Source organism: Bombina bombina, chromosome 11, assembly GCF_027579735.1.
Source record: "Bombina bombina isolate aBomBom1 chromosome 11, aBomBom1.pri, whole genome shotgun sequence".
Taxonomy (NCBI): Eukaryota; Metazoa; Chordata; class Amphibia; order Anura; family Bombinatoridae; genus Bombina; species Bombina bombina.
In genome coordinates, this window is record NC_069509.1 from 76,265,859 (window position 1) to 76,279,306 (window position 13,448).

At 36.8% G+C, this 13,448-nt stretch overlaps 1 protein-coding gene across 1 annotated transcript in view; it reads right to left on the reverse strand.

Annotated features, from left to right (window-relative positions):
- The window catches only part of MYO15A (myosin XVA), a 628,913-nt gene that overhangs the window by 169,998 nt on the left and 445,467 nt on the right, over positions 1-13,448 (reverse strand). Inside the window, 1 exon segment of the mRNA XM_053694925.1 lies at positions 2,884-2,992. Within this exon segment, the coding sequence (XP_053550900.1) occupies positions 2,884-2,992 (109 nt within the window).

Consider the following 13,448-nt stretch of genomic DNA (forward strand, 5'->3'; position numbering starts at 1 on the left):
AAAGTTGGGTTTCCATCAGAGGTCATGGGTGTTACAGCAGGACAATGCCAGAAAGCACACGTCAAAAAGAACCCAGAAATGGTTTAAGACAAAGTGCTGGAGAGCCAGCAATGAGTCCAGATCTCAATCCCATAAAGCACCTGTGGAGAGATCTCAAAACAGCAGTTGGGAAAAAGGAACCCTTCCATTCTGAGAGACCTGGAGCAGTTGGCAAAAGAAGAATGGTCCAAAATTCCAGTAGAGAGACGTAAGAAACTCATTGATGGTTACAGGAAGCGATTGATATCAGTGTGCTACCAAATATTAAATTAAGGTTGTCAATAATTTTGTCCAGTCCATTTTTGGAGTTTTGTGTTGAATATGTCAGATTTGGCTTTTTATCTCCACTTTTTGTGTCTCATACCAATACAAACAAAATAAATAAACATGAGAATGCCTAAACATTTGTAATTTCAACAATTTTCTGGGCGCAGTGGTGCTTTAGCTGACAGAAATGCTGGGGTGTTAATATTTTTGGCCATGACTTGATATTTATATATACACACAAACACACAATATATGTATATGTATATATATATATATATATATATATATATATATATATATAAATATATATATATATATACAGTGGATATAAAAAGTCTACACACCCCTTAAAAAACCTGATAAAAATATCAGGTTTTTGTGATGTAAAAAAATGAGACAAAGATAAATCATTTCAGAACTTTTTCCACCTTTAATGTGACCTATAAACTGTACAACTCAATTGAAAAACAAACTGAAATATTTTAGGTAAAGGGAAATAAAAATAAAAAAATAAAATAATATGGTTGCATAAGTGTGAACACCCTTTTATAACTGAGGATGTAGCTGTGTTCAGAATTAAGCAATCACATTCAAAATCATGTTAAATAGGAGTCAGTACACACCTGTCATCATTTAAAGTGCCTCTGATTAACCCCAAATAAAGTTCAGCTGCTCTAGTTGGTCTTTCCTGACATTTTGTTAGTCGCATCCTACAGCAAAAGCCATGGTCCGCAGAGAGCTTCTAAAGCAACAGAGGGATCTCATTGTTAAAAGGTATCAGTCAGGAGAAGGGTACAAAAGAATTTTCAAGGCATTAGATATACCATGGAACACAGTGAAGACAGTCATCATCAAGTGAAGAAAATATGGTGCAACAGTGACATTACCAAGAACTGGATGTCCCTCCAAAATTGATGAAAAGACGAGAAGAAAACTGGTCTGGGAGGCTGCCAAGAGGCCTACAGCAACATTAAAGGAGCTGCAGGAATATCTGACAAGTACTGGCTGTGTGGTACATGTAACAACAACCTCCCCTATTCTTCATATGTTTGGGCTTTGGGGTAGACAGCAAGACGGAAGCCTTTTCTTACAAAAAAAAACATCCAAGCCCGGCTAAATTTTGCAAAAACACATCTAAAGTTTCCCAAAAGCCTGTTGCAAAAGGTGTTCTGGTCTGATTAAACCAAAGTTGAACTTTTTGGCCATAATTCCAAAAGATATGTTTGGCGTAAAAACAACATTGCATATCACCAAAAGAACACCATACCCACAGTGAAGCATGGTGGTGTCAGCATCATGCTTTGGGGCTGTTTTTCTTCAGCTGGAACTGGGGCCTTAGTCAAGGTAGAGGGAATAATGAACAGTTCCAAATACCAGCCAATATTGGTACAAAACCTTCAGGCTTCTGCTAGAAAGCTGAACATGAAGAGGAACTTCATCTTTCAGCATGACAACGACCCAAAGCATACATCCAAATCAACAAAGGAATGGCTTCACCAGAAGAAGATTAAAGTTTTGGGATGGCCCAGCCAGAGCCCAGACCTGAATCTAATCGAAAATCTGTGGGGTGATCTGAAGAGGGCTGTGCACAGGAGATGTCCTCGCATTCTGACAGATTTGGAGTGTTTTTGCAAAGAAGAGTGGGCAAACCTTGCCAAGTCAAGATGTGCCATGCTGAAAAACTCATACCCAAAAAGACTGAAAGCTGTAATAAAATCAAAAGGTGCTTCAATAAAGTATTAGTTTAAGGGTGTTCAAAGTTATGCAACCATATTATTATTATTTTTTTTTTTTTATTTCCCTTTACCTAAAAGATTTCAGTTTGTTTTTCAATTGAGTTGTACAGTTTATAGGTCACATTAAAGGTGGAAAAAGTTCTGAAATGATTTATCTTTGTCTCATTTTTTTACATCACAGAAACCTGACATTTTAACAGGGGTGTGTAGACTTTTTATATCCACTGTATATATATATATATATATATATATATATATACAAACACACACATATATGCATATATATATATATATATATATATATATATATATATATATAGAGAAAGCAAATATCCTCCGCACCTCTCAAAAAATGAATTTATAGAAATTTTTATATAAAAAGTAACATTTATTTGGAAAAAAGATAAAAAAACATGTAGATCACCATAGAAAATATAAGAAAAACACTGTGGTCTGATGGAATAGAGTGCCAAACATGTTTCGGGCCTCACCCTAGCCCTTGTTCACTGATATTTATATATACACACAAACACACACATATATGTATATATATATATATAAAGACACATAACACTATTGCCTGCTTTCCGTGGTGTCCAAAAAATGTAAACTTCCAAGGGGCCCACCAGCAATTTGTTGGCGGAGCTACAATGGTGGGTGGGACTAAGCATGCTGTAATTGAGTTCAAGGTGTGTCGTGGACGGGGCTGGGTAAATCTGGGGTGAACCTTGTAAGAGTGGTGGTGGGAAAGCCACCGTTGGGAGGGCGATGCCACTGCCTGCTATATCTTATCACTGTCTTATCTGTATTAACTAAACGTTTATGTGTAGATTTCTGATACCTATAGGTGTTGGGGTTGGTCTGACACAGCTGACTGGTGGTGGGGAGGCAGGTTTCCTTGTCTTGATGCTGGGAACAGGTTTTACCAAAGCAACAGTGTCTCTGGGAGCCTGTAAAGAAAAAAAAAAGAAAATAGAAATGAAAAAAGTTATGCACTAGTGTGATAAATTCCCACAGGAATAGGGCCCTCAATTCCTCCTGTATTTTTTTGATACATTTTGTCCTGTCTGCTTTTGTACCCATTGACAGCACTGCAAAATTGGTTAAAGAGTTAAAAATAAAGTATAATTTTAATAAAAAATATATATATTTATTCCTATCATAACATTTCGTAAAATCCTTTGGAAGAATCTAAAAGCAAATAAACTAGCATGAAACATGTAACAGTCTATATGCGTTGTTAATTAATGGAACTATGCGATTTTCTGGGAATTCTTAACTCTGATCTAAACATTTTACAATTATTTTACTTTATTAAATATCAAGACATCACAGCAAGAAAACCAATTAACCAAAACTTAATTTTATATATATAAATTAATAATTAAAAAAATGATATAAAACTTTTTTTATGTTTATATACTATTTAAATTATTTTGTAAGTTTTTCGGTATCTTGTTTTCATTTGAATGTAAAGTTTTATCAATACTTTTAGGATGTGATATCATATATTTCTCTTGTAAGGTGTATCCAGTCCACAGATCATCCATTACTTGTGGGATATTCTCATTCCCAACAGGAAGTTGCAAGAGGACACCCACAGCAGAGCTGTAATATAGCTCCTCCCCTAACTGTCATAGCCAGTCATTCTCTTGCAACTCTCAACAAGCAAGGACGTTGTAGGAGAGAGTGGTTAAATATAGCTAGTTTATTTTCTTCAATCAAATGTTTGTTATTTTTAAATAGTACCGGAGTTGTGCTATTTTATCTCAGGCAGTAAATAGAAGAAGAATCTGCCTGAGGTTTCTATGATCTTAGCAGGTTGTAACTAAGATCCATTGCTGTTCTCACATATGTCTGAGGGGATTACACAGATGAGGTAACTTCAGCGAGAGAATGGCGTGCAGTTTATTCAGGTATGTGCAGTTATAATTTTTTCTAGAGATGGAAAACACTAGAAAATGCTGCTGATACCGGATTAATGTAAGTTAAGCCTGAATACAGTGATTTAATAACGACTGGTATCATGCTTACTCCCAGGGGTAATACCCTTATGATATTGCAATATAAAACGTTTGCTGGCATGTTTAATCGTTTTTATATATGCTTTGGTGATAAAACTTTATTGGGGCCTAGTTTTTTCCACATGGCTGGCTTAAATTTTGACTAGAAACAGTTTCCTGAGGCTTTCCACTGTTGTTATATAAAAGTTACAGTTGTTGCAGTTAAAATTACAAACTGTGACATCCAGCTTCCCTCAAAGGCCCTCTGAATGCTATAGGACATCTCTAAAGGGCCCAAAGGCTTTCCAAAGTCGTTTATTGGGGAAGGTAGGGCCACATCTTGCTGTGGCAGTTGGTTGTGACTGTTAAAAAACGTCTATTTAGTTTTTTTGATCCGTTTTTTGAACTAAGGGGTTAATCATCCATTTGCAAGTGGGTGCAATGCTCTGTTAGCCTATTATACACACTGTAAAAATTTCGTTTGATTTACTGCATTTTTTCACTGTTTTTCAAATTCTGACAAAATGTGTTTCTCTTAAAGGCACAGTACCGTTTTTTATATTTGCTTGTTAACTTGATTTAAAGTGTTTTCAAAGCTTGCTAGTCTCATTGCTAGTCTGTATAAACATGTCTGACATAGAAGAAACTCCTTGTTTATTATGTTTAAAAGCCATGGTGGAACCCCCTCTTAGAATGTGTACCAAATGTACTGATTTCATTTTATGCAATAAAGATCATTTTTTTCAACCTGGCTTATGTGTTTCCACCGTTTCCTCTGCTCCCTCAACTGATTGCCAAGATCAAGCAGGAGAGAGCATCGGTGATTCTGATAGCACCTGCGTGGCCACGCAGGACCTGGTATGCAGATCTAGTGGACATGTCATCCTTTTCACCATGGTCTCTGCCTCTGAGACAGGACCTTCTACTTCAGGGTCCTTTCAACCATCCAAATCTAATTTCTCTGAGGCTGACTGCCTGGAGATTGAACGCTTTATTTTATCAAAGCGTGGCTTCTCCGAGTCAGTTATTGATACCTTAAGACAGGCACGAAAGCCTGTCACCAGGAAAATTTACCATAAGGTATGGCGTAGATATCTTTATTGGTGTGAATCCAAGGGTTACTCATGGAGTAAGGTCAGGATTGCTAGGATATTATCTTTTCTCCAAGAAGGTTTGGAAAAAGGATTGTCAGCTAGTTAAGCGTCTGGCAGATGTTCCAGACGTTCAGGCATTTTGTCAGGCTTTAGTTAGAATCAAGCCTGTGTTTAAACCTGTTGCTCCACCATGGAGCTTAAACTTGGTTCTTAAGGTTCTTCAAGGAGTTCCGTTTGAACCTCTTCATTCCATAGATATCAAGCTTTTATCTTGGAAAGTCCTTTTTTTTTTTTTTTTTTTTGGTAGCTATTTCCTCGGCTCGTAGAGTCTCTGAGCTATCTGCCTTACAATGTGATTCTCCTTATCTGATTTTTCATACGGATAAGGTAGTCCTGCGTACCAAACCTGGGTTCTTACCTAAGGTGGTATCTAACAAGAATATCAATCAAGAGATTGTTGTTCCATCCTTGTGTTACACAATCTGGACGTGGTCCGTGCTTTAAAGTTTTACTTACAAGCTACTAAAGATTTTCGTCAAACATCTGCTTTGTTTGTTGTCTACTCTGGACAGAGGAGAGGTCAAAAGGCTTCGGCAACCTCTTTTTCTTTTTGACTAAGAAGCTTAATCCGCTTAGCCTATGAGACTGCTGGACAGCAGCCTCCTGAAAGGATTACAGCTCATTCCACTAGAGCTGTGGCTTCCACTTGGGCCTTTAAAAATGAGGCTTCTTTTGATCAGATTTGCAAGGCGACGACTTGGTCTTCGCTTCATATTTTTTCAAAATTTTACAAATTTGATACTTTTGCTTCTTCGGAGGCTATATTTGGGAGAAAGGTTTTACGGGGCAGTGGTTCCTTCCATTTAAGTTCCTGCCTTGTCCCTCCCTTCATCCGTGTACATTAGCTTTGGTATTGGTATCCCACAAGTAATGGATGGTCCGTGGACTGGATACACCTTACAAGAGAAAACACAATTTATGCTTACCTGATAAATTTATTTCTCTTGTGGTGTATCCAGTCCACGGCCCGCCCTGTCATTTTAAGGCAGGTAATTTTTAAATTTAAACTACAGTAACCACTGCACCCTATGGTTCCTCCTTTCTCGGCTTGTTTTCGGTCGAATGACTGGCTATGACAGTTAGGGGAGGAGCTATATTACAGCTCTGCTGTGGGTGTCCTCTTGCAACTTCCTGTTGGGAATGAGAATATCCCACAAGTAATGGATGATCCGTGGACTGGATACACCACAAGAGAAATAAATTTATCAGGTAAGCATAAATTGTGTTTTTGTCAGGCGTTTGAGATTTTGGCCTAGATTGGATAAAACCTGTTTGTGAACTCGAGAATAACAAAATTCATAAAGATTAGTACCCGCCCCTCATTACAGATGATATAATGAATCAAGCAACATCTATCTCATAACCGTTTACTTCACAGTCCACTGTGAAGGATACTGGTATCACAAAAACACCTTCAAAGCATTACAGAATTTTTTTATTTTTTTTTAAAAGGGACATAAAACACAAAAACATAATTTATGATTAGCTGATAGATTAATTTATTTCATGGTGTCCACAAGGCATTTCTTCTGGGAATTCTACTCATGAACACTAGGAGGAGGCCAAGATTCTCAAAACTCCAAGAGGCGTTAAGACCCCTCCCAATTTACTGGAAACTAATCTGACATATAGCCAAGCAAGAAGAAGAAATGTAGGAAAGGATAAGAGCAATAAAAATGTAACAGGGAAAAAAGATGTGCATACTTGAACTGCCGCCAGAAAAGAATACAATCAAAAATTATTAATAAATCTTTTTTTTAAATGGGTGGGGTCTCGAGGACTTTCGCCACCATGAAAGAGATTAATTTATCAGGTAAGCCCAAATTATATTTTCATTCATAAAGGTGATGAGTCAACAAGCCATTACTTCTGGGAAACTAATACCCAAACTGTCTAGTCCATGAGTAATTAGGGCGGGATAAGAAAAAAAATACTCAATTAGAATATATATTATTGAACTTTTTTTATCATATTTTGTCTTTTTGTTTCTTTTTCTCCTCGTCTTTCAAACTTTTTCTTTTTTCCTATCCTTTTTTTGTGTTACAAATTTTTTTTATATATACACAACAATATTTAGGACCTGATTTTTAAGTGGCGAGTTAACAGTTATGTGAGCGATAAGGGGTTTCTGCGAGTCTGGTTTTCCCCTCGTATTATACGTTGAAAGTAAATGCTTTCGCTTCAGCGTGATCGTGATTCACCCTAGAAAGATTATCGTGTACTCAGAGCTGTGGTTAACTGTTTTGAGAAACAAAAACGTGTCACAAAACACATCAAAAATAAGTTACACTCATAACACCATTTAATAAAAAATATATAAAAAAAATATTGCACAAAAAAGTTATAAGGGCTCAAAGATATGAGGTATCAGGTGTTAGAAAAAAAGGCAGGCAAAGGGCTTTAACATACAGATACATACAAATACATGTCTAAAGATGTATACTGTATGTTTGTATATATATATATATATATATATATATATATATATACAGTATATATACATGTGTGAGTACATTTATGTATTTCTATGTTTATATATGTATTTACAGACATATATACACATATAAACAAATACATATGTATATATAGATATATATATATAGAAGTGCATTGGAGCCCTTTGTAGTTAAGTAGATGAAAACATGTAAAAAACATATTTATGCAATATCCATATTTAATAAAGGTTTTAACTATGTATTTACTGTAAATATTTGCCATATGATTTCAACAGCCAATAGGATTTCAGTAGCTCTCATCCTATAGGCTGATTTGAATTTGAAGAATCAAATAAGCCAAAAGGAATGCAAGGTGCGCCATTTTTAATCGTGTACCTTGCATTTAACTTCAGTGTATGGTGGTGATCGTATGAAGAGGACGCTCCGTGCAGGATGTCATCGCCGGTCCTGGATAGCTCTGCTCCGGGCCGCTGGGATGAAGATAGAAGACACCCCACCGATGGATGAAGACTTCTCGCCGCCTGGATAAAGATATCTTGACAAAGGCTCAGGTAAGAGCCGACACACGTTGATCCAATCCACAGCTCCACGAGAGAGAGGAAACCTAAACACTGGTATTGTTTGCAAGTCCTGTCTGTCAATATAGCAGGTGAAGACCCAGTGAAAGAAAACACAGCCTGACTCCCATAACCGCAACATCAGTGTCAGAGTGGGAAACCGGAGAATTCAGGTCCGTCTGACAAAACTGCTGGGGCGATAGGAGTTGAAAAGAATTTGAATAAGTGCGCGCACCATCCTATTGGCTAACTGGACTCCAAAAAGTAAAGCAAACTGGAGACTTCTAACCGCTGACGAGCGGCATCTTCATCGTTCTTCTATGACCTGTTATCCGACTGTGGGCAGCACAGACGCCGGTGAAATCATCTGAACTGCCTGTGAAGAAATAAGGTACCTTATCTTTTTAAACCTAACGGTGAACAAATATAACACTGAACATTAACGCTACATTTACTTACCTATAAAGTGTTTAACCGGAACTCTGCAGACGATACAAAATTGCTAACTAGAACAACTTGTGCTGAATGTTGCAAGAAAGTGTAGCAACCTTATTCAGTTATTATTATTATATGTAAATTGCTATAACAACGCTGTTTTCTAGTTTATGCTAATCAACTTAAACATAACCAATCCTAATATTGATGAATACTTATATATGAGATCTTATTTTTTGAACTTATACTGTATGTTATTGCATTTAATTGTGTAGGATAGGACACCGGTGTCTTGTATATAATTGAATAGATCCAGAGCAAGTAATTTTTATGTGCATTTTTTATAATAGAGAATAAAATTTTATGAATCCTTTTACTTTAAGTGGTTTATTATTAACTAAATAATATCCATGTATGAGTGGAGTAATAGATGTTTGGCAAACTAGATATAATTAAATTAACTATTTAGCCAAAACGGATAGCCTCTTTTTGGGGCGCTCCCCACAATATCTGTTTTTTGGTTTAAAGATATCTCGCCGCCTGGATGGAGATGGATGTCTGGACTTCAGGAACCGTGAGTAGATATTATGGGGTAAGTGTTAGGTTTCTTTGTTATTTTTTGGGGTGTTTTTTGTGAAGATTAGGGCTTTGGGCTTGTAAAAGAGCTGAATGCCCTTTTAAGGGCAGTACAAAATCTGAATGCCCTTTTAAGGGCAATGCCCATATAAATGCCCCTTTAGGACAATGGGTAGCTTAGGTTTTATTTAGACTTAGGTTTTTTATTTTGGGGGGTTGGTTGGGTGGTGGATTTTACTGTTGGGGGGACTTTGTATTTTTTTACAGGTAAAAGAGCTGTTTAACTTTAAAGGGCTGTTAAGCTTTTAAAGGGCTATTGGTAGTTTATTGTAGGCTAGGGGGTGTTTTTATTTTGGGGGGCTTTTTTTTATAGGGCTATTAGATTAAGTGTAATTGTTTTCATTTTTGATAATTTCGTTTATTATTTTTTGTAATCTTATAGTTTTTTATTTTTTGTAATTTTGTTTATTATTTTTTGTAATGTTAGATTTTTTAATTTTTTTCGTAGTATTAGGTTTTTATAAATTTGTAATTTAGGTTTTTTAATTGGTAATTTTTTTAAATTTTATTATAATAGTAATGTTAGGTTAATTTATAGTTTAATGTTAGTTTTTTTTATTTCACAGGTAAGTTTTTATTTATTTTAAATTAGTTATAGTGTAACTTTTAATTTAAAGTTGGGGGTGTTAGGTTTATGGGTTAATATTTTAATTTAGTGTTTTACGATGTGAGGGGCCGGCGGTTTAGGGGTTAATAGGTTTAGTTTACTAGTTATGATGTGGGGGGCTGGCGGTTTAGGGGTTAATAGGTTTTAGGTGTCGCGATGTTGGGGGCGGCGGATTAGGGGTTAACAGGTTTATTTAGTGTCGGCGATGTCGGGGACAGAGGATTAGTGGTTAATAATTTTATTTCATTTTGGAGATGTCAGGGGGTGGCAGATTAGGGGTTAATAATTTAGTGTTGGCGATGTCGGGTAACGGCGGATTAGGTGTTACAAAATGTATTTAGTGTTGGTGATGTGGGTGGGCGGCGGATTAGGGGTTAATAGGTTTATTTAATAGTCACAATGTGGGTGGGCGGCAGATTAGGGGTTAATGGGTTTAATATAGTGTTTGTGATGCGGGAGGGTAGTAGCGGTTTAGGGGTTAATAGGTAGTTTATGGGTGTTAGTGTACTTTGTAACATTTTAGTTATGAGTTTTGTGAAACCTTTTTGTTTCACAAAATCCATAACTACTGGTCTCAGATGGCGATATGGCTCGTGTCGGTATAGGCTGTAACGCAAGCATTTTAGCCAGACCACATAACTTGAAAATCCTGCATGCAAACATCATTTTTTGTTACAGGCTAAAATGCTTGCAGTATAGCTATACTGCCGCGACTCGTAATATGCGTTACCGGCCATTCCACGCGCAATGGACAATTTTTCAGCTGTATAGCTGTACCGTAACGCAAAACTCACAATCTAGCCCAATGACAGTATGGGAGACAGATTCAGTATGCTCCTTTTTGTTAAAAAAACAGACATAAAAATGAAAACCACAAAAAAAAAGACCAATGTAGGAGACAAATATTAATCCAGAATTTAAAAGGACAGATCTAGTCAAAATTAAACCTTCATGATTCAGATAGGGGGTGCAATTTTAAACAACTCTCCAATTTACTTTTATAATAAAATTTGCTTTATTCTCTTACAGCTAGATTACGAGTTTTGTGTTATGAGTGAAAAAGCATTGTTATGCTTCATAACGCTGTTTTTTCCCTAACGCTGCTATTACAAGTCTTGTCAGAATAGGTGTACCGCACAGCTTTTTGGCTTTTTTCAATGGGACTTGCATAGCGCCGGTATTACGAGTTTGCCTGGGAGGCAAAAAAGTGAGCGGTACACCCTATACTGACAAGATCCGTACCGCCATCTAAAGTCAGTAGTTATGAGTTTTACGTTACAAAGCTGTACCATAAAACTCATAACTAAACTGTCGCAAAGTACACTAAACACCCATAAACTACCTATTAACCCCTAAACCGAGGCCCTCCCGCATCGCAAACACTAAAATAAAATTATTAACCCCTAATCTGCCGCTCCAGACATCGACACCACTTAAAAAATGTATTAACCCCTATTCCGATGCTCCCTGACATCATCGCCACTATAATAAAGCCATTAACCCCTAAACCGCCGCCCTCCTGCATCACAAACACTATTTAAATATTATTAACCTTTAATCTGCCGTCCGCACACACCGCCGCTATAATAAACCTATTGACCACTAAACCCGCAAGCCCCCCACAACGAAATATACTAAATTAAACTATTAACCCCTAAACATCTGGCCTCCCATATCACTACATAAATATATTAACCCCTAAACCTAACCCTAACTCTAACGTAACCCTAAGCCTAAATCTAACCCTACCACCACCTAACCTAAATATAATTAAAATAAATCTAAATAAAACATACAATTATTACCTAAATAATTCCTATTTAAAACTAAATACAAACTTACCTGTAAAATAAAATCTAATCTAGATACAATATTACTAATAGTTATATTGTAGCTATCTTAGGTTTTATTTTTATTTCACAGGTAAGTTTGTATTTATTTTAACTAGGCAGACTAGTTAGTAAATAGTTATTAACTATTTAATAACTACCTAGTTAAAATAAATACAAAGTTACCTGTAAAATAAAACCTAACCTGCCTTACACTAAAACCTAACATAACAATAAAATGAAATAAATTAAATTAATAAAATACATTTATCTAAATTACACAAAAGATAAATAAACACTAAATTACACAATATAAAAAATATAATTTATGCTTACCTGATAAATTCATTTCTCTTGTAGTGTAGTCAGTCCACGGGTCATCCATTACTTATGGGATTATATCTCCTCCCTAACAGGAAGTGCAAGAGGATCACCCAAGCAGAGCTGCTACATAGTTCCTCCCCTCAACGTCATATCCAGTCATTCGACTGAAACCATACGAGAAAGGAGAAACTATAGGGTGCAGTGGTGACTGGAGTTTAATTAAAATTTAGACCTGCCGTAAAAACAGGGCGGGCCGTGGACTGACTACACTACAAGAGAAATGAATTTATCAGGTAAGCATAAATTATATTTTCTCTTGTTAAGTGTAGTCAGTCCACGGGTCATCCATTACTTATGGGATACCAATACCAAAGCTAAAAGTACACGGATGACGGGAGGGACAAGGCAGGATCTTTACACGGAAGGAACCACTGCCTGTAGAACCTTTCTCCCAAAAACAGCCTCCGAAGAAGCAAAAGTGTCAAATTTGTAAAATTTTGAAAAAGTGTGAAGTGAAGACCAAGTTGCAGCCTTGCAAATCTGTTCAACAGAGGCCTCATTCTTAAAGGCCCAGGTGGAAGCCACAGCTCTAGTAGAATGAGCTGTAATCCTTTCAGGAGGCTGCTGTCCAGCAGTCTCATAGGCTAAACGTATTATGCTACGAAGCCAAAAAGAGAGAGAGGTAGCCGAAGCCTTTTGACCTCTCCTCTGTCCAGAGTAAACGACAAACAGGGAAGAAGTTTGACGAAAATTTTTAGTTGCCTGTAAGTAGAACTTCAAGGCACGGACTACGTCCAGATTATGCAAAAGTCGTTCCTTCTTTGAAGAAGGGTTAGGACACAATGATGGAACAACAATCTCTTGATTGATATTCTTGTTAGAGACTACCTTAGGTAAGAACCCAGGTTTAGTGCGCAGAACTACCTTGTCTGAATAAAAAATCAGATAAGGAGAATCACAATGTAAGGCAGATAACTCCGAGACTCTTCGAGCCGAGGAAATAGCCATCAAAAACAGAACTTTCCAAGATAACAGCTTGATATCAACGGAATGAAGGGGTTCAAACGGAACGCCTTGCAGAACGTTAAGAACTAAGTTTAAGCTCCACGGCGGAGCAACAGTCTTAAACACAGGCTTAATCCTAGTCAAAGCTTGACAAAAGGCCTGAACGTCTGGAACTTCTGCCAGACGTTTGTGCAGAAGAATAGACAGGGCCGAAATCTGTCCCTTTAAGGAACTAGCAGATAAGCCCTTTTCTAAACCCTCTTGTAGAAAAGACAATATCCTGGGAATCCTAATCTTACTCCATGAGTAGCCCTTGGATTCGCACCAGTATAAATATTTACGCCATAATTTATGGTAAATTTTCCTGGTAACAGGTTTCCTAGCCTGTATTAAGGTATCA